We start from the raw sequence: 22,729 nt of genomic DNA on the forward strand, positions 1-22,729 counted from the left end.
AGGGATGAATTTCTGCATATTCTCTACCACAGCAGTGACTTTGGCAGATACTGTGTTCCTGTAATTTTTCTCTGAAGAGTATAAGGTGTCTGTATGTGTTCATGACATAAACATCAACTTAGTGAATGAGTGGTTTTGAACATCTATATATGTATCTAAAATATTTTTTTTGATACCTCCAAACATTTCTTTCATAGCTTTTGGTCTGAAGCATATTTTGCATTCTAATCCCATGATCTTCCCCCTTCCTGCAAACCTTAAAAATGTTAACCCCTTCACAAAGTTTATGTGTGCAGTTGTAAAAATGAAAACTAAAAATTGCACGATCAGTGATAATAACCTTCTTTTATCTCCAATAATTATGCATTGTAGTGATCGACTGTGGACATCCTGGAGTTCCTCCGAACGCAGTCCTGTCAGGAGATAAATACACCTTTGGTTCCACTGTTCATTACACCTGCACGGGGAGGCGGTCGCTCTTGGGGCAGGCGTCTCGCACGTGTCAGTTAAATGGACACTGGAGTGGATCTCTTCCTCACTGCTCAGGTAATATTTGTGAATTAATGACTGTATCCTGAAGTGGTTTTAAGTATATTTTGATTTTTTCAGAAGGCCATTTAAAAATCTGAAAAATCATGTATAAAGCTGAATTACCTACTCAGTAGAAGTAAAAAGTAAAACCAAAGTAAGCATAAAGTATTAGCAAGAAAATAATCTGGAAGAAGTAGGCTATCCTGATGGCACTTAACATGAACAAAAAATTTTGCATATGGTTGACTGTTAACCAGTTTGCTTTGAAGATATTTTTTATGTGATTTCTGGCAATAGTGTTTATTTCCACAGTGAAATCTTGCAGCATTGTCTCTTCAAGATGATGGGTTAATTTTCTTATATTTTTTCTTTCAACTTGCAAATGTCTACTGGCTTGATGTCACCTCAAATATAACTTGATTGTGTAATACATTCATCTGTATAGTAAGGCCAGGTAGGATCCACATAATTTCAAGACAGGGTACTCAGTTTTTGAGGGAGCACTATCTAATCCTTGTAATAGTTTAGCCCTCAATAAAGTCAAGATATGTTTTATGAAGAACTTTTTGCTTAGGAATATTGTATTTCAAAACTTCATTTTGATTCACTTTAAGAGCAGTGATCAAGTGAAAAACCGAAATCCAAGTCACACACTAAGTTAGGATTTGATTAAATCCCTTTTGTTATTAAAGACTATGTAAACAAATACTGTTATGAAGGTTAACCATGTTAGCAGTTTTAATTCTCAGTAAATACTGGTGCAAGTTCTTTCTTGTTGTGCATATGTTTAATAATTTAATTGAAGAAATCAGAGGAGTTTTGAATCTTATTTAAACCCATGCAATTCAGAGAACTTAGACATGTTAAATGGCAGAAAATAATAAGAAAATAATTGTCATGGTTTTTCTTAGATTAGATCTATGCCAAAACTAGAAGTGAAAAATAACTGATGTACAAGACTGACTATGCTCTACTAGTTTCACATTCAAAATCCAAGCTTCTTTAGAGTATTAGTAAATAATAGCATCACAGAATGGTGGAAGTCAGAAGGATCTTTACAAATCATCTAGTCCAGCCTCTTTCCAGTGACTCACTGCACACATCGTAAGAAATGTCTGCTTTATGCCCAAACTAAACTTAGCCTCTTTCAGTTTAAAATTGTCCCCTCTTCTCCTGTCACCACAGACCTTGATAAAAAGCCACTGTACATCTTTCTTCTATATTTCATGTATTGAAAGGCCACAATGGAGTCTTCTGGAAGCTTTCCTTTCTTCAGGTTGAACAACCCAAATTCTCTCAGCCTTGTTGCACAGCAGAGGTGTCCCAGCCCTCAGATCATATTTATTGAATTCCACTGGAACTACTCTAAGAGGTCTTGGTTTCTGTTGTATTGGAAACCTCAGAAATGGATGCAGTAGTCCAGGTGGCAGTCTCACATATTCTAAACCTTTTTGTTTTTGTTTTTTTTCCCCTCCTGCCCTTATCTCTTCAGTGTAATCAGTTATAAACTGATTATCAGCTGCAGTTTCAGGATACAAAATTTTACATCCCAAGGCACAGATATAGTTGAAAATAATATGAAATATTAAAATAGAGCTTCTTGTTTAAAATATTGCATTAAATTCTAAAGTGTTGGAAAAATTTTTCTGTATCTGAACCTTCTCTTGCAAACTCTCAAGAACCTAAAATGTGACATAACATAGAAAAATGTAAACCTAATTTAATCCTTAAACTTTCCATTAATAAAGCAGAAGGAAATTTGTCACAGTGAAGAAAATTATAATCTTATAATCTATAATTTTAAAGATATGCACTAGAAATCATACTTTAATGCAAAATAATCTTGTTTAATAAATAATGATATATTTAGGTATTTGCAAATTGGAACTATTTTAATACAAAGTGGTTTTACAGCTAGAAGGAACTCATATTTTTTTTGGGGGGAAATATACTCTTTAGATCAAATCTAAGGCTACTTGTTGTAGTTTTTCATTGTATTAATAATAAAATAGTAAAAATCTAAATTGTGAATTTCAAAATTAATTTAATAAATAGACAAAAATGTCAATGAATATAACCTAAAAATACACATGAAAATATGAAAGCAGCCCAACTGGATATAGGGCTATTCTATAGTATTTCTATTCTATAGTATTTCTCATATTAAATTAAAGAAGTGTTGAAATATCTCAGGATATTATGAGTGAGGTTCATGAAATTTTTTAAATTGTTTTTCTACCTACACATAGGAAACTCTAATCAGATCTAATTAATGTTTCTAAATTCATTTAAAAAATTCCTTGACATAGGAACATTTGAATGTTAACCATAATGAATCAAATTGTACAGAATAAAACTATTTTTTTCTTTAATGTTACTGTACCAAACTATAATTCTTAGAAAAATTTTGAGATTTTCTCTTCAAAGTTTAATACTGAAATATTTCTCATTATAAAATAATTTGCAGTTCATGATAGAGAATTTCTATATTTTGCATCTAAAACATGGTAAATCATCAGCTTTTATTATTAGCCTTAAACTGGTTTCTTCATATTAATGCGTATTAAAACATTGCATTTTGCATGTATGTTTACATTATATAATATAGAATATTTAACTGAGAAAAGATGCAGCACACTTGTCTTTTTAGTATGTGAAAAAGAATTTAAAAAGAAAATGCTAGATCAGTGAACATAAGGTTACTAAATTTTGTATCATCCTTATGACAGTTTCTTGTCACATGACATTGAGCTAGAAGGAATTTTCCTGTCCCATTGATATATACTGGCATTCATAAACAATTTTCAATCATCATATGCATATCAGATGCAGTCAGAAATTTTTTGCAATGTAGAATTCCTCATAAGTGCAGCAAGGGTTGTAAATAGTCTAAATATCCTCCATTTCATCAAGATTAAATGTCCACTGAGAATTTTTTACACATGTGAGTGAAGGATGGCTCATAACTAACCGTAAAAACAATTTAGTTGAGTCTGCATGAGGTAATAAAAATATGTTCTCCTAGACATCATCACAGTCTACAATTTACACCTGAGGGGAAGAGGAGGGGCAGGCGCTGATCTCTGTGGTGAGCAGTGGCAGGACCCGAGGGCATGGCCTAAAGCCGTGTTAGGGGAGGCTTAGGTTGGATATTAGATAAAGGTTCTTCACCCAGAGGGTGGCTGGGCACTGGAACAGCTCCCCAGGGACGTGGTCACAGCTCCAGCCTGATAGAGCTCAAGAAGGGTTTGGGCAATGCTCTGAGGCACATGGTGTGTGTGACTCTTGGGGATGGAGCTGTGCAGGGCTGGGACCCGGACTCGGTGATCCTTGTTGTGGGTCACTTTCAACTCAGCTTGTTCTGTGGTTCTTTGATTCCATCACATCTGATGTGATTAGTCATTTAGAAAAATTATTTCTGTAACCTTCAATCAAAGGAGCTGGTGGTTAACCTTCCTAAAATAAAAAGTCTGATAATCCATAGTAATAATTAGGCATTAGAAAAGAACACATGATTTTCCTTAGAAGAAGAATATGTGATTTCTGTTTGGCATAGCAAATAACCTATTTTCCTTTTTTCAACATAAAATTCTTTTAGGCATAATGTTAAATAACTTGCCAAAAACTGAGCTGTTATTATGGAGACTTTGCAAATGTAGAATGATGAGTAGGCCCCGTTCCAATTTTATCATAGTCTAACTAAATACTACTAGAAAATGTAAGCTACAGATTCCCAAAACAACAAAAAACACCCTTGATCTATGAATCCATTTTTTTTAATGATTTCAAAAAACATGAAGGAGACTTTCTTTCAAACTAGAGGGTTGTTAAGTCACCTAAGTACCTTGGACATAAATTATTTTTAAAGCTTATAAAATTTTTTTGCTATAATATGGGACTGTTTGCAATTTCTTTTTAAATAGGGCTGGCAATCTGCTTTACAGATCTGTGTCATATAATGAAATGGGTAAACAGAGAACAGCCTAACTTCTCAGCCTGTGATTTTGAAGCAGACAGATAACCCTTTTACTAACTTGAGTGTATTTGTTAATTATGAAATAAATTAAATACATTGTACCATTTACTTCTTAGACATAATGGACTAAACCAAATATTTGCTGATGCACCATAGTTTTCAAAGCAGAGGAAGCTACTTCTACTCTTCTGCCTTCACTGTTCAGTTCTGAACATACTTTTGTCAGTAGAGAGTTGTGTCCAACTGTTCCCTCCCAACAGCATTTTAAAAACATATACAGTGCCAAGTAAGGCAGCAGAACACTTGTTTTTCTCTGCATGTAACACTCCAGGGTGATAACTTCCCATAGAACTCGTCTCCAGTGAATTTGTCACTTTTGGTCTTCTGCCTATTTAGAGTTTGCAAATCTGTTTACCATTTCTTTGTAAAAATTGCTCTTATTACTTCTATTTAAGTTTAGACATACCCCAGAAAATCTGCATGACAGATTATATACATAGTAGGATTAATTTTTTCTACCTGATTCTTGAAATATTTCATTTTTATTTAAAATAGTGTAACTAACTACAAAGTAATGAAGATTTTCTCTCAAAAATATTGATATGTTTGACATATTTTTTGTCTAGAAGACCTTCATTTTATTTGTAAGCTGTTAGAAAAACAGATGGGCTATGAGGAAAAAACCAGAACAATGGAGCTCCAAGAATTCTAGAATTCAACTCTTGAGTATTGAAACTCAGGAATATAATATACCTTAATCTCTTTTTACATAAAAACTATATTAAAGTTCTCCAAAAAATAAAGTAGATGGTTCTAAGTAAACATTAAAAGATTCAAATGAATGAGCTGATGTTCATGTGTTACCTAGAACTTCCTAAAAGTTCTTATAAAGACTTAGATGTATAATCTTTGGTATTATTATTACTTTTTATTGTTATCATTATTACTGCATTGATTATTCTAATATTTATATACAGCAAATAGCATTTAACATTATTAATGTATTTTTATATAAATACAAACTTGTTTATCATTAATATTCTATCTCAGAATTTTCTGAAACATTTATATCTGAGGGAGATTTTAGCTATTGGTCAGTTTTCACATGATGTTCCAACATTTCTAGAATGCAGGAAAATTCTTCATGTCTCTTCCAAGTCTGCTGATACCATAAAACTAAGAAATATTTTATGAACACTAGTTATATACAAGAAAATTGTCTTTGCAATCAGGACTTTAGTTTTCCTCAGAATTCCTTATTTTAAAATGAAAAATTCCCAAGGTTTTGTGCTTGTCTTTCCCCTCATATTTTATTTGATATTTCTGTCATCAAAATTTTAGCATGGTATTAGGGGAATTTGAGAAAATTATAATTCTTCTTCTGCAATACTATAAAATAAGTAAAAAAAATTAGTGGAAGATCAAGTAATTTTGCATTTATAGGGACTCACGCCCACTGATATATATGGCGATTAAAAAAATATATTTATGAACTTATTTATAAATACATATGGAATAAAGGCTGTATAAATGCAGAATAATAATAATATTTTATAAGTATTCTAATCTTTGCACTCTAAAATCTAGGTGATACAGCTGGTTCTTGTGGTGATCCAGGTATCCCAGGCCATGGGTCTAGGGAAGAAAACAATTTTAAAATTAAAAGCACGATACATTTCAGCTGTGATATTGGATATATCTTGCATGGCTCAGAAGAAAGAACATGTTTGGCAAATGGAAGCTGGACAGGAAGACAACCTGAGTGCAAAGGTAAATCAAAGATGTACTTAATTTTTTAGCTGTGTTTTTAATGCTGTTCATCAGAAAACCAATTTTGCATTGCCAGCCTTCTGTTGTGAACAGGGTGCAGTTATTTTGGACTGAAAAATTTTTTCAAATAAGTTTTGCACTATAGCAGTGGCTTGATATCAGGTGAAAAAATTTGAAACCAATTCCTGGCACCCATTGCAAAGCATGTTTACAGGTTTTGAGGGAAAAAATAAATAAGCCTTCAAAACTCAATTTTTTGATGAATATTTTTTCACTTAAAAATCTCAGCATAACCTGACCTTTAATAACAACCATATACCACATGAATTTCAGACAAAAACCCCAGTTTTAGGAAAATGTCAGAGTCAGGATTTCTTTAGGTTTATTCATCTATGTATAAATGGTTGACTTAAAATTTCATTTATTAATACTGTTGACTGCTTTTTTCAATAGAAAACAAAATGCTGAAACAAGTTTATTTGTAAAATACAATTCTGAAAATTTCAAGGTAGACAAATTATCATAAAAGAAAGCTATAAAAGGATATTTCTGAAGACTCATTTATTGCCTAGTTTACCTTGCTTCAGAATAGGAAAATAATTCCCAACAGATTCTTTTGCAAAACAAAGTGTCTTGAAAAGAAGGAAATAATTTGAGAACGTGTACTCTTAATTTCTACTTTATCACTGTTGACTGTGTTAACTGTATGAACAAGTAATTTAGTTTTAAAAACTTGTTTCATAAACTGGTCTTGTAATATCCTTTCTGCTGAATGATTATCAAATTTACACTACATTGAAACTATAATATATATATTTGTGTGTATGTGTATATATATATATTTTGCTAGTATTGAAAGGGATATGCTTTGCCCAACTCTACCATCTGCTATTTTGACCTTATCTATTACAGAAATAAATCAGCTCTTATACATTTTAAGATGGTTTTGATGATATTTCTTTCTTGAAATGATAAATATAGTTCACAGATAAATGCAGCTGTTGGTAGTGCATGCACAGGTATATTGTTCTAGTTTAGGTCATATAGACTAAATGTACATATATGTAATCACATAAGAAGGACACATTCAAATTCCCAAACTGAACATTAACAAACTGGGATACCGAAGGATCCCACCTCCCTGTGATGTTGACTCCATTCAATGCTTTGAATTAGAAAGATTATATTTCGTTTATGCTAGAAACACATGATTCAAATTAAATCTACAAATATAATTGTCAATCAGATTTTTTTTATAATTGGAAGGGGTTTTCTTTGCAGCTGAGCTATCTTTTCACTAATGCAGATTATAAAGCTAAATTTGTACGTTTTGTTTCTCTACAAACCCAAGGGAAAAAATAGTAATTCATGCACACAGTTTTTTACTGTACAATGTGCCTTATCAGTAGATGGTGAAACTTACATTTTTAAGGACAACAGAATGGATTTCTACCAAGCAGCACTGCTGGAAGAAGGATTGTTCCTGCTCCATTTTTTCCCATTTCAGAAATCATCTTTACTACATTTTGAAAATATTCCACATTTTCCTTTATAGCTGTGCAGTGTGGTAATCCAGGAACAACTGCTAATGGAAAAGTACTTCGTATTGATGGGACTACATTCTCTAATTCAGTAATTTATTCATGCTTGGAAGGATACATACTTTCTGGATCATCTGTAAGACAATGCACAGCCAATGGAACGTGGTCTGGATCCTTGCCAAACTGCACAAGTAAGACACATTTCTAAAGACTAATTTTGTTTTTCCTCTCCTCTGAAAGTAATAAATAAAGTAAAATATGGAAGTCTCATGCCAATAAATTTTCAGCTTTTTCTTGCATTACTTCCTACATAATTTTGTATGCTAAATAAAAATATAATGCTATGCAAATATGAAGAATATGGTTTTTTAAAGGCAGAGTATAGTAAAATGTGTAGACTGCTGTTTCAGTTTAAGAGAGTTGTATGGTTACATAATCTAGCTTCTTTAATTCTTTACCAGTATATATGTTCAATCTTATTTATATTTTGTGATATGCCATATCCAGACATTTTTTATTTTAATTGCTTTACTTCAGCTTGAAAAATTAGCAGTACAATATTCTGTTCTTCCAGAGAGTAGAAAATAAAAACCTTGCAATGAACACTTGAGGATTCTTTTCATAGTGACTCCACGGCTTAAACTGTTGTCCCATTTTGACATACCGTCTTCTGTTTGGCCTCTTCATTAACCTTAAAACTCCTTTGGCTACCCAACTAACAGAAGCTATTACAGCATCTCTAACATTTATAATGAGCACTTTGCAACACTTTATTTTCAAGCCCATCTGTTCCTTCTTTATTACATGTCCTAGTTCATCTTTTAGTAGAAATTATGAAAATTTTACATTTATGTGATGCATGAGACTGCCCATCATTTTCAAGAAACATGTCCTCATCAGAGGTATAGCAAACTGTTTTTTAAATTTTGAACACACTTAGAAAAACTCAAATAGAAGCCAAAAGCTAGATCATAAAACTTCTTGTTAATTCCATCTTAAATGAATTTTTGCAGTCATAAAGCCTGAGAGAGAGCCCAGTATTTTTGTTTATTTATTATTTTAAAAATTAAAATGAGAGCCAGATTAATTGTACCAAAGATAATGGTGGCTTGTGACGTCAACGTCATCTATATGTTTTCTTGTATTTTAGAATAGCATTTTACTGAAATACGTGCCAAACAATCTTCTCAGGACACATTACTCAGGTAGAAACGTGAGATTTTAACTTAAAATATGTTGACAGAGGAAGTATCATAGTAAAACCAAGACAGTGAGATTAAGGGTATGCTACTTTTATTTAGTCAAGGTGTTATCACAATTTAGGGGGTTTAGAGCTGACACTGTAGGAAGAGAATAGCCTAAATAATTTTATACTCCTTTACAGGCTGGGAGCCCTGGGCAGCATACCATCAAACAGGACTGACCCTAGTGCAACTTCATGCAGACCTAGACCATAGCAAACTATTGTAGGATTTTCTTAGAAAGAAACAACACTACCATATCTGCAGCCAAACAGAAACAAAATTCTCATGAGAGCTTCTTGTTGCAGTGCTCAATAAAAAGCAAGGCCGTGTAGTCAGCAAGGTGCAATCACTGAGTTGGGTGCCTGCAGCGGGTCAGTGCTGGGAGCTGGCTGGGGCTGTGCCCAGGCAGGAGAGCTGTGGGCACAGCACAGCCCTGAATGCCACCCTGGCTGGGCAGCACAGGCCTGGGGCTTCCCGCCTCCACCCACTGGGATTCACTGGCTCTCAACAGGAAATGCTCTTCTGGCCAGCATCACTGCAACAATTTAAGATGTTTTTCCTTAAAACAGTGACTTGAGTGAAGGTGGTCCAACTGAAATGAACCAAAGATTAGAGGAAAAAGGATAGCGCCATTAGCTTTATATTTTAATTCAGTCAAAACAATAGTATATCTTTAAAAATTTTGTGGATTATTTTAGTAAAATTTGCACATTAAGAATAATAAATGGAATGTTTCAAATAAAGAAAGTTTCAGAGTATTTGAAAGTACATGTGTTAATAACAGAAACAGTTCTCTTTCCCAGTTCTATGTTATTTGAAAAATGACCAAGAAAAATCTATGGCTTTTTAGTTTTTTGAAAAATTGAAATTACTGTGTTACTAGGTAAGCTAAAATAGATTGATCTCCAGTTTTCTTTATCAGTATCTTAGCTACCTGTTTTCTTTATCAGTACATTAGCTACCTTTGCAGTAATTCAGATAACCCTGTGGTATGTTTTCTAGTCTCTTCTATGTACATACAGTGATCACATGGGACATTTTATGATTTGCTATATGCTGTGTAATTAGTATCTGCTCTGTCAGATCATGGTAAACTGTAGAGAAGGTGTATTATATATATATCCTTGATTCTCAGGTCCCAAGTTATTAGGTCAAGGGAGCTACACCACAAATATGTAGTCATGATTTTTTGTGATTTTGGAGATCCAGATCCAGGAAGAGTGATATTCACATCAGCCATGCTTTGGCATTGAGCTAGAAGTGGCCAGGATGTGTACTCTGCTCAGAAAACTGCTTCTCACACTTTCCCAGAAGAAATAGCAATGCTGTAGGGTGATTTTTATGTTTACTATAAAATAAACGATAAAACACATGGAATACTATATTTCCTGTGAACACTAGAGACTGTCTCCACTCTCTAAAGACTGTCCCAGAAACTGATAGATCCAGTTCACCAAATCTGAGGGAAACTTACCTGTTTTAAAACTATTCTTAGATTACAATGATGTAAAACTTTTTATTAACTCCTTATGAGTATTTTATTTCATTAGGAAATTACCTTCTGACACAACAAGTCATAAAAGGTTTTACAATCACTCCCACACATTAGAGTGCTATAGACCTAATTTTTATGTAAGTCATAGACCATGTTTGGAGATCACCTGAATATTCTCACCTGTTTATGTACATAGCAAATATGTGAGCATTTATAAAGTGGGAGGTTTTTGCAGGCATATATTTTAAATTTTGCAGATTTTGTTTCCTTTCAGGATATCATAGAAAAGTAAAGTAAGTAATAGGCATCTCCTTTTTTAATCATGAAACTGAATTGACATGAAAATTTTAGCATATCCAAGGGTGATAGTGGCATAAGTATTATTTCTTTCTTTTTTTTTTTTTTTGTAATCTTGAAATTTTGTCAATACAAATTTTACAGTCCTTTACTACTACTGTTAAAGTAAAGTATTTATGTTCTCCAAATATAGCTGTTATATAGCTCCATATATGTTTGACAGCTAATTAGGATGGCATATGTTTATCTTCTCTTGGTGGAGATAAGATTAATGTTACTTTTTTCTCCTTTTTTTTTTCCCCAGTCAATGCCTAGTTTTGTAGTGGGTTTTTTTCCCTCACATATAGGTAAATCTCACTTGGATTTTAAAATATGTTCCTCAACTATTTCCTGCAGTTATCAGTTGTGGAGATCCAGGAGTCCCAGCCAATGGCATGAGATATGGTGATGATTATGTTGTTGGACAAAATGTTACTTACATGTGCCAACCTGGTTATACAATGGAAGCAAATAGTTCCTTAATTCGCACTTGTACTAGCAATGGCACGTGGAGTGGAGCAATCCCAACATGCAAAGGTACAACATTTATTTTGCTTGTCAGCTATTTCTTCTATGATATTTACCTAAACTGCTTATTTCAAATTATTAATTTATTGTGTATTTCCAAAGAAATCAAAACTTACTTTTAGTATGAATATATTGAATTGATTTATTTAGCTGCAGAAACAATGACTTCATCTTTTACTTCTTATCCCTTTTATATTCCTACAAGCACAATATATTGAACAGTTTTTTATAGTTCTGCAGAATACTTTAGTACTTTGCTCGATGGTTTAGATTTATTAATTGCAGTTAGCCTGTCATAAGAAAGTGACCATATATATGTCTTTGCTTTTACAAACAGAACACTCAAACATGTAAAAGACGCCTCTGGAAAAGATCTAAATATATACAAACTGAACTTTGTCAAAGGCAAATTCACCTGAATTGCTCTATCTATTATATATAATACTAAAATTTTTCCCCTGATCTTTCCTTTATTAGATGGGTGCCTTTAAGCATCACCTTGCTGCATCATTCTTAAAAATTTCCCAATAAAGATTTTTCTGTTTCATGTTATTTTCTCTACTGTGGAAGTTGAAGGGCTTAATGTCAAAATATTCCTTCATCTTCTTCAAATTGCATGCCTGATTTAATGGGGTTTTTTTGTTTGATTTTGTTGGGGTTTTTTTTTTGTTGTAGTTGGTTTTGGGGTTTTTCATGTTAAAATTTAACCCTGTTAAAATTTTAACAGCAAAAAATCTGAACATAACTGACAGACAAACTTGTCTGTGTCATCAAAAATATTTTCTCTGAGAAACTCACTTTCTCAATGCTCAAACAAGTTCTCTCTAGAGTAATTTTTCTGTCTCTCTGATACTACATTTGTAGAAAAGCAGTATTACCATTTGGAGTATTCTTTCTGGGTTCACACTAGCTACATCTGATCTCTATTCTTTCAAAACTTAGTTAGCTACCTTTGTACTTAATTTTTGTTATCCATCTTCCTTCTGTTTCATTTTAAGGAAGCAAAGTAACACACCTGCTAAGCAGTGCTCATTTTCCTCCCATAAATGCATTTGTCAAACTAGATTAAATTAATTTCAAAGCTCTACCATTGTTGCAATTACTATTCTTCCTGAACACAGTTTTCCCAGTATCTTACCAAGTCCAGTTTAACTCTAATTCACTTTTCACAGTATCAATTTTTAAGTTATTTTCCTGACACATTCTTAAAGATGTCAAACACTGAAATCATCAAGACATTTCACTCTTATTTTCATATTGGCATTGTGCTTATGGATAGCCTCAGTTTCAATTAAAAAATTATTTTAAGAACTGAAGATTGGACATAGTGGTCATATTGACCAAGAGTCTGTCTGTCTCCAAGAGTGGCTGTCAGCCAACAGCTAGAAGATCATAAGATAGAGCAAATATTTTTTATAAAGTCTCTCACCTCTAATTCTTATGGTCTACAGGACACCTAACTGGGACCAGGAGATCTAATTCTGATTTGACTCAAGCAGAATGATACAAAGAAAGAATTTTACTATCAATTTTAACTTTGAGTTTTTGAGTCTTTCTGGTTTTGGATCATACATATTTAAATCTTGTATAAATGCTAATTAATAACCGTATGAAGAATCTCTAGTCTTCGCAGAATTTCATTCTACTTTACATTAGTTTGTGTAAGTACACTAGGCAAGTTAATAGTGTAATTAAAATAATATATAATATGCAGTAGTGTTAAATGTATAACAATTAGTTTTTACTGTCAGAATGAAGTGCCAGGGTCCTTTGGTACTATTTAGTTAAAATAATTGAAAAATGAACCGGGCAGAAAATACATGCATAATTGTCACTGTGCCATTGAAAGGGAAGATATAAATACTGCTCTGCTATGCCAAGTTGGAAAAGGATTCATGTTCATCTGCAGCTAGATATTCAAATATTCTAACATTGTCTTTTTTGCTGACTTGCATTTGTAATACACTTGTAGTTCTTAAACTGAGAATGTCGTGGTACATATTTATGTCTAAGTCTCTGACCAAAATAGAGAAACATTCTGGCTTGCTGCTAGGTATTGTTTTGTTTTCCTTTTCTCATCCTAAAATTCTGATGTTACATCTATTTTCTTCTACTTCTTCTCTCCTTTCCCAAGTAATCACCAATATTTCCTCCCTTATTAGTCAGCTCAGAATTTAAAATATACAATCCCTTTTAAAAGGACTATTCATGAAGCTCTTGGAGAATGAAGACAGAATTCTGCTGCTTAGAGCACTTATTTTGAATTCGTTTTTTTTAAAGCATCATAGAAGTGTGGCAAAAGCTATCATGTCCTTTTCTGGGACAAAACTAAGGTCCCAAAATCTAGATTTGATTTACTGGCTGGTAAAGATTATTTGATACCAGTATTCTCAAACAGCCATGAATGCTGCTGTAAAGTGTTTTTATGGTCTACATAACTGAGATTCTCTCGCTGAAGAGAACAATAAAAATGTAGAAATGGTACCTAGTGAACCCTCTGCAGGTTGCATTCAAATACATATTATTCATCACCTAGTAACTCTGAATTCTTTTAAGCCTGCAAGATGACAACTCTTCTAAACATTAGTTTAAAGATTATGGGTGCAGCATTTAACTTCCTCCATTGTTGTGACCTGTGTGTTCTCTGCTTGATTTTTAATCACCACATCTTCTCATTTATCCCAACTGGCTTTACCAGATTAAATTGTATGAGATTTTTTTGCTTTCTTTCTCTTTTGCTAGCACAGTTTGCCCTTTCATCTACCTCATTCATTCTATCAACTTGGTCTAAATTTCATCCTTTCCCTTTTTTAGTTCAGGTTTTCTTTCATTTAATGTCCTTAATACTTTTTCCCTTAAACTTCCAATTAGAAATTGTCTGTTACTATACCACTATCCAGTGAATAACACATTTATCTTCATCACAACAGTTGTATCTCTTTATTTCTACTGCCTTCCTGTACTGCTTTTCAGTCCTCTGGCCTACAACCAAGTACAAGATGTTTCTATTTTTTCCTAGGAGGCCCAGCAATTACAAAATATACTGAAATACTTCTTGTTGGCCTTCTTAGAGGTAGCAATACTAAGAGGTTCAAGGAATTGCAAATCTTTACATTTTCTGTCTATTGCTAGCAACTAGATGCTTTTCGGTGATGAACTACTCACAAAGCAAATAGTAACCAAACTGTGCTACTTAGAAACAGGCTTTCAAGTAATATTTTGGAACAGTTATCCTGGAATTTCATCCCTACACATTAAATATAGAAAATGCCTAAGATGGCCAACAGGAAGAACATATTTTATTATTGCCACACTAACAAAATATGGTTGTACTCTATGTAGTTTTAACAGAGAAAAAAAAAATTGTAGTAGATTACCAGACATATCTTAAATATTGTACACGTTATAGTTTCCATACAGATTTTTAGGTAGTCTTCCTATTTGGTTTGATGCAATATCCTGGTATATTTAAGACACTTCATCAATCATCTGCTGCCTCCTAAATGAAGGAAACCAGACGTACTAACTTCAGGAAATGTGGCCAGAATGCAGTGAGAAAGATAGTATGCCCTGACTGTATTGTCCTCTAAAAAAAAAGGTGAAATTAGCCCATATGGTTCTTCTGGTAATTGTGTACACTGGGGATATTTACAGCAGCTGGCCCTAATTATTTTGAATATTATTGCAGCTGTTACCTGCCCAACTCCTCCGCAGATCTCTAATGGAAGGTTGGAAGGAACAAACCTGGACTGGGGATTTAGCATTAGCTATGTCTGCTCTCCAGGATATGAACTCTCTTTTCCTGCTGTTTTGACTTGTGTTGGGAATGGAACATGGAGTGGTGAAGTACCTCAGTGCTTACGTATGTATTCACATAATTGTCTGTATTTTGCTGTGTTATGGTTTTCTCCTCTTTTAAGTTTTCACTTTTTTTTCCTCCTTCCCTCCCTCCCTCCCTCCTTCCCTCTCCCAATGGCTCAATAATTTCAGACCTGGGATAATTACAATCCTTCCAAAAATTTCTAAAATTTTCCAAAATTTTAATGTTCCTAGTAGATTGAGAAGGTCATGGGAATATCTGTAAACCCTATGTGAGCATATATGAGTCTTTAGACATAGACGCAAAAAAAAGATAATACAGGCAATGTGTACAACATAATCCAAGGCAATTCAAAATTCAAAGGTTCTGTCTTGTTTTCAGATCCAGCTACATATGTGATAAGGTAACTTTCATTATAATCCCTTTTATTTCCTCATACTCATCCTAAACTTCCTGTGATGTCACAGAGAAATTTTTTTGGCTGTCATGTTGACTAGGTCCTGGGTAATTCTGTGACAATTATCTATTTTTTATATTTTATGCAGTTAATTTTATTAATCTGAAAGTTATAAATAACAGTGATGGATTCTTGTATTGCTAAAAATTTCATTACAGTATCCAATCCTATTCATTAAAAGTGATTGTGATTTTTCTGAGAGATATCCAATTGATTGCACTGAAGAAGGAGGTTTTGTAGTTATTTGCAGAATAATTATACTACTCTATAATAGTCTTCAAAAAGGAGTCTAACTGGAAGAGGATCATATCTTATTCATGGTTTTACAGTCTCTGAAATTTAATTTGAACTTGCCAAGTAGCTGTGCTTGCCAGGTAGCTTGCTAAATGTTGCAAAATGCACTTCTGTTTTCTTTTACTATTTTTTTTATTATTTGTCATCTCTCCCTGTCAAAAATTTCCTCTATTTTGGCTATATCCCAGTACCATGAAAGTATATATAGACCATCTTTTCTTTTCCTTTTTTTCCAATTAAATTCTCATATCATCAGTTTCTGACTGCTGCTGAAACTCTGTGTGCCAGAGATGGAGCACAATGAAAGCCATATTTTTCTGGAAGAAAAAGAGCAAGACCACTATTTGTTGCTTAAATTCTCTATGTAGAGCTCTTATAGAGTCCACTATACTGTGAATATGAGAGACTATGAAAATTTATTTTCATTATTTGTCCTTGATTGAAAAATGGTGTCCTTCATTAATTTTTGAATACCACAAGCTATTTATGATTTTTAAAGTTGGAATACTCAATATTGCAGTATACTCTGGAAATTGGGCTCTACCTTTAAACTTGTTAAAGGTATATTTAGCACAGAATGCAGCTGCCTGGGAATTAAAGGCTATTTCATGCAGATTACGTTAACTGAATGTTGTTGATGTGCAATGGTTGTCCATTGGCCTGCAAGAGAAAACAACTGGCAGCCAGTGCTTGTCGAAGAGCTTAAGCTAGTTGCCATCTGGCAGAAATGAAGGGGAGCTGGTGAAAGTCATTCTCAATAAGCAGTTCCTGACATCAGAAAATTATTTCCTAGCTTAGTTCCATAGAGCCTGTAGCTGAAGATGTGCAAGGTACAGTTATGACATAGAATAATTATTCAGAATGGAATATGACCATGTCCTTGGTTGAGTGTTTGTCATCTATGACCCAGTAAATTTGTTTGCTTAATTACTCATGCAGTAATTTCAGTATTGCTGGTTTTATAAGTTTGGCAATGGATGGGAAAAATGTAGACGTCTGCCAAAAAATTCCTAACTGCGGATATAACTTCAAATCATAGAATTATCACAGAATATAATGAATTGGAAGAGACCCATGAAGTCCAGCTGCTGGGCCAGCACAGAACAACCCAAAGAGTTGTACCCATGTACCTGAGAGCACTGACCAAAGATTTCTCAAGACCTGTGAGGCCTGGTTGCCGTGACCACATCCCTGAGCCTGTTCCAGTGTCCAACCATGCTCTGGGGGACAACCTTTTCTTGATATACAACCCAAACCTCCCTGACCTTCATATCATTCCCATGGATCTTGTCACTGGTTACCTCACAGAAGAGATCAGTGCCTGTCATTTTGCTATGTCTCGTGAAGAAGCTGAAGATCTCAATGAGGTGTTGCCACAGTCTCCTCCTCTAGCCTGAACAAATCAAGTGACCTCAGACTCTCCTCATGTGACTTCCTCTCAAGGCCCTTCACTGCCTTTGCTGCCCTCATTTGCCTACTCTCTAATAGCTTTACATCCTTACATTGTGTCACCCAAAACTTCACACAACATTCAAGGCAAGGCTGCCCCAGTGCAGAGCAGAGTGGGACTATTCCCTCCCTTTCCCAGCTGGCGATACTGCCCCTGATAGCCCTGGGACATGGTTGGTCCTCCTGGCTGCCAGGGCACTGCTGGCTCATATTCAACTAGCCACCAAGCAGGACCTCCAGGTCTCTTTCTCAGTGCTGCTGTCCAGCAGTGTTTTCTTATTCTGTATATACATCCAGGGTTGTCCCATCCCAGGTGCAGTGTTCTTGTTAAACTTCATATTGCTGGTGATTGCCCAGTTCTCTGGTCTGTCTGGGTTTTTTCATAGGACACAGATGCCTTCAAGTGAGTCAACAGGTCCTCCCAATTTAGTGTCAGCAGCAAACACACTACCTTTTGAGTCCAGGTGTTTAGGATTCTTCTGGACCTGTTTATACCTGCTCTGTGGTATTCACAGTAGCATCTGGCAGGTTGAAGTCCCCCAAAAGGACAACATAAGTTGATTTAGAGGTCTCCCTTAGTTAATTGAAGAGTAGTTTTCCAGTGTCAACATCCTGACTGTGTCCTATAGTAGACTCCCATAACAACATCTGCTTTGTTTGTGTGTCCCTTAATCCTAACCAAAGGCTCTTAGCATGCCATAATACCCTGGGTTTGGCCAGGACAGGGTTAAATTTTGGCAGTAGCTGGGAGGGGGCAGGGCTAAGTCTCAGGTGTTGTTCTATAACATCTCTCATCATTGCCAGGTGTGGAGGAAGGGATTTCTGCTTCTGAGGAGTAAGGTGGTCTTTCCACTCAGAAAAAAACACTGTGATCAGATCAGATTGGGTTCTGTAGTCAATATTTTGCAAGAAAATCAGCCTCACTTTTGTAGACTTTTGTAATTAATATTGTTGCTGTTACTGTTTGTTTTCTTATCTCATAGCTGTTGCCAGTAAATTGTTCTTATCTGAACCCATGAACTCTGCTTTTTGTCCCTGTAATTCTCCATGCCAGCCTGACACAGACCAAGAGGAGTGAAAGTGAAAAGCAGGGTGCTTTTGGAGAATCACAGTGGGGAGGCCCTGAATTTCGAAGTGCCATTCCTAAACCGGGACACATAACAAACAGCAAGCTCTGACACCCCTCACCCCTGCCTCATCCCCCAGCTCACTTACCCTGCCTAGCACTCCTGAGGAGTGTGCAACCCTCCATACTGGCACACAGACACAGGCCTGATCCCACCAGCTTTTGCTTGTGCCAAGGATGTCATACTTCATGGGCTGAGTCAAGGCTTCTAGGTCCTCAAGGAGAAGACTGAAGGATCTCACTTATGCTAAAACTCTGGCATGCCTTCCCATTGCTTTTCACAGATCAACCTGATTTTGTCCCTTTCCCTCTTCCTGTGTAGTTTGAAATTTGAAATTGTACTGGTCAGCCCTTCTAACTCCTGCACATAAAACATTTTCCTCCTCTGAGAAGAGAGTCTTCTGACTGCCATTGAATAGCAGTTGATCTGATGTTGTATAGACCATAATATGATCAAAACCCCTAAAGCTCCTCTGATGACACTATCCTCAGAGCCATCTGTTGATCAGTTGGGTCTGCCTGCCTGAAAGGATTGAAGAAAGCACTAGATGTCCTTCTGATCCTTCAAACAATTGTGCTAAAGCCTGAAATCTTTTGGTTAGCCTTGGACTTCTCTTTGCTACCTCACTGCTGTGGGCATAAAGAGCAGCAAATAATAATCAGACTAGAGAGTTTACTAGTAATGTCCCAGCTCCAGAGAGGCAGCAGGCTTCTCTATGAGTAAGGTCTGGTTGGCATATGGGGTCCTCTGATTCCCTCAGAGGGGTTCATTTATGAAAACCACCATTCTTTTTATTTGACAGAGGTGGTCATGGTGCAGGGAGTAGGTCATTTTTCCCTCCAATTCGAGAAGGACCTTAATCTGCATCTTAAGTTTTCAGTCCATTTAGTTCCTGGACCAGAAGAATGACAGTAAATTTGCTAACAGTGCATTTACTCAATTATGACATGCTATAGACATAAGGAATCCTTAGGTGATAGGAATAAGGTAAAAAATATCAATTTAAGAAGAGATTTTTATGAGTGAAATTTATCCTGTCTAATTACAGTTTATTAGTATCTGACTTTTAAATTGCTACAGAAGTTTATTTATTATGGGGTATTTTTGGTGTTTCATTATTGTTAACTGTTCAAACTTTAAGTATTGTATTTCCATACATACCAAATCTTGCCTTTCAGTGAAGGATGAGGAAGTAGGACTTTATGACTCCTAAAATCTATCTGCTGAACCCTTTAATCATACAAAATTGTTGAGCACTGGGTAGGTGACAAGAAAGCAGGAGAGGAGGGAAGATTGACATGGAAGTTTGATACACTCTGATTGCTCTCTAAAGATTTCCAGACACATGTGGTTTGGGGCATGGAGGAATTGTGACTATTTGTACTTTAATGAAATAAGTTGTCAAATTGATATGTTAAGTGTGAGGTACTGATCAAGCACATTATATAGTAATTTTGAACAACTATCAGAACTAATACAATCTAACAGACTAAATATTATATATCTAGTCTCTCTGAATTCCTGTTAAAAGCTTCCATATTTCACCTGTGTTTAATTAAAAATACAAAATTTTGACCTGTGTTTAATAAAAAAATACATAATTTCTTCACTTAGTTCAGCTGTTATTTTTTTTTAATAAATGCCACATTCCATTTCTATAATGTATTTTTTCACAGCAAAGTTTTGTGGTGACCCTGGAGTACCTGCTCAAGGGAAAAGAGAAGGCAAAAGCTTCATCTATCAGTCAGAAGTCTCTTTCAGCTGCAACTCTCCTTTTATTTTGGTTGGCTCTAACACCAGGATTTGCCAAGCAGATGGAACATGGAGTGGTTCTTCTCCTCGATGCATAGGTATGATTATGTCCATGAATTGAAATTTCTTGTCATGCTTATTATTCTTCTTCTTGCTAAGTCAATCTAGAATTTTCCCATTATTTTACATTATCTTGGTGTTATTCTATGCTCTCTAAGAATCAAATAACTTTATTTTTGTCTTTTTGATTGGCTTTATGATTGCATGTGGCTGAGCAAGCTTAATTTTGTCATAGAATTGTGAATTTAATTAAAATACTGTAATTTGTTTTGTCTTTAATATATTGCAACTTTTTTAGAACCTACTCGCACAGCATGTGAAAATCCAGGAGTCCCAAGGCATGGGTCACAAAATAACACATTTGGCTATCAGGTAGAGTATACTTTTTTAAATTGACTTGCATAAATATTTCAATATTTTATACTACCTCAAAGTCTAGACACATCTGATTAGGGGTTTAGAGACTGCTTCTGTAAGAGATGTTTGCTGCTGTGTTGCTCTGTTTCCTTATTTCTAGCTGTAGGATTACACTAACCCTGTGTCCCTATCAGCAATGCACTACATGAAAAACTTGTGATCAAGTTCTGCTTGATTTCACTTTGAAGACTTTCAATATCTCCTACCAATATAGAAGTGCTTCCTACAATTTATTAAATAGGCTTTTTTCTCCTCAAAAGTGTGTATACTGTGTGTCAAACTGCTAGTATAGACATACTATAAGAACCAGGCCTTTTTTTCTGAGAGAAAATCTGTTTGGAACCACAAAGGAATTACAGAGTCATACAGTGAAAATTAACACTTTTTTCTTAGTTTTAAAGAGAATTTAATATATTTCAATTTATAGCTATTTCTTCTTATTGTGTCTCTGCGATCCACTGATTCTGCGATCCACTGAATTCTGTTGCTTGTCCTGCCCCCAGGGGTTTTTTGTTTTGTGGGTTTGGTTTGGTTTTTTTTTTTGTTTGTTTGTTTTTTTTTGTTGTTGTTTTTTCTTATTTTTGTGGTTTTTGGTGGGGTTTTTTTTGTTTGTTCGTTTTGGTTTTTGTTTTGATTTTTTTTTTGGTTTTTTTTGGGTTTTTTTCAGGCTGGATAACCCCAGGCCTTTTAGCTACTCCTTGTATTTCAGATGCTGTAGTCCCTTAATGAATTTTGTGGCCTATCACTGAACCCAGTATAGTATTGTCCTTGTCTCTCTTGCACTGATGAGCCAGCACTGGCCCCAGCTCTCACTTGTGACTCACTGGGGCTAGAGGAGATGGAACACCTTCCTTGACCTGTTTTCTCTGCCCTGCCTGATGCCTTCATGGAGACTGTTTGCCACATTTTATACAAGGCTGTGTTGTGGCAAATGGTGCTTGCATATGTTTCTGTTGGAAAAAGAATTGAGAAACTGAAAATTATTTTGAACTGCTCATTTTCTGATTCATACAAAACACTTATGCCTGTGAGATGTTTTCATGAGTGAATGGTTTAGAGATGCAAAAATGTACCTTAAAATTTGCTAGGAATCTTGTGAACAAAGAGAGAGCCCAAGCTATCCTGTGACATCTGTGTTTGATGTCAGGGCTAAAAGCTCCAGGCACATGAAGAGGGATGAACAGAAGAGTACCTAGCAGCTCCACAGCTGTATGAAGTCTCTGTCTAGTACAAGGAGAATAAAAAACTGCAGTTTGCTGGAAATGCAAGAAAGGGCTGGGTGAAATTTGAACAAATTTACAAAATTCAATTAGTTTTTAAAAGCAAATTGTTGCTAAAGACTTTTGAAAGTTTCATGGTCAAAAATTTCTTTGGTTTATCCTTTTCTTTGGTTTATCCTTGGTGACCTTTATGCAGTACTCCTCTGGCTTGGTTTTTAGCAATATTTGGGTTTTCAGATTGTGCTACATCACAATCATATGCGAGTGATAATAAAATTGTCTAAGTTTTCTCTAGGAACTGAAAGTGCTTCTTTGTGCCAAGATAGGATACGTAGGGGCAGACCTTAGACTAACTTAGTTTGGTTATAATACAATGTTAACCTAGGGGACAACTCTTTATTCAACTATGTATCAAAGAAATCATTTATTAATAATTTTTTATTATTTTATTATCACATTTTCATATATTAGTGAGTTTTCATTGAAAATGGTAAGGCAGTCTCTCATTTGCGCTGTAGTTGTGAGTAAAATATCACTCCTAGCTAGCATGGAACTGTAAAAATATCAAGGAAATGTCAATTAACAAATCATTCGTATAATAAGTGTAAATTCTGGCAGAGTTTACATCTCTGTAAATTCTAAGAAAAAAAATTAAAAATTGTAAACAATTATAAGGTTAGTTCCCAGTATTTAAGGTGCATGTGCTGTAGTC

At 34.8% G+C, this 22,729-nt stretch overlaps 1 protein-coding gene across 4 annotated transcripts in view; it reads left to right on the forward strand.

Moving 5' to 3' along the window:
• CSMD3 (CUB and Sushi multiple domains 3) overlaps positions 1–22,729 on the forward strand; it is a 585,000-nt gene that overhangs the window by 537,933 nt on the left and 24,338 nt on the right. For all 4 annotated transcript variants that reach the window (XM_058018891.1, XM_058018902.1, XM_058018909.1 and 1 more), the window contains 7 exons: positions 373–546; positions 6,095–6,277; positions 7,833–8,009; positions 11,251–11,430; positions 15,110–15,283; positions 20,245–20,418; positions 20,679–20,752. In XM_058018891.1, coding sequence (XP_057874874.1) covers positions 373–546; positions 6,095–6,277; positions 7,833–8,009; positions 11,251–11,430; positions 15,110–15,283; positions 20,245–20,418; positions 20,679–20,752 — 1,136 coding nt within the window. The remainder of the gene's footprint in view (positions 1–372; positions 547–6,094; positions 6,278–7,832; positions 8,010–11,250; positions 11,431–15,109; positions 15,284–20,244; positions 20,419–20,678; positions 20,753–22,729) is intronic.

Source organism: Melospiza georgiana, chromosome 1 (assembly GCF_028018845.1).
Source record: "Melospiza georgiana isolate bMelGeo1 chromosome 1, bMelGeo1.pri, whole genome shotgun sequence".
Classification (NCBI taxonomy): Eukaryota; Metazoa; Chordata; class Aves; order Passeriformes; family Passerellidae; genus Melospiza; species Melospiza georgiana.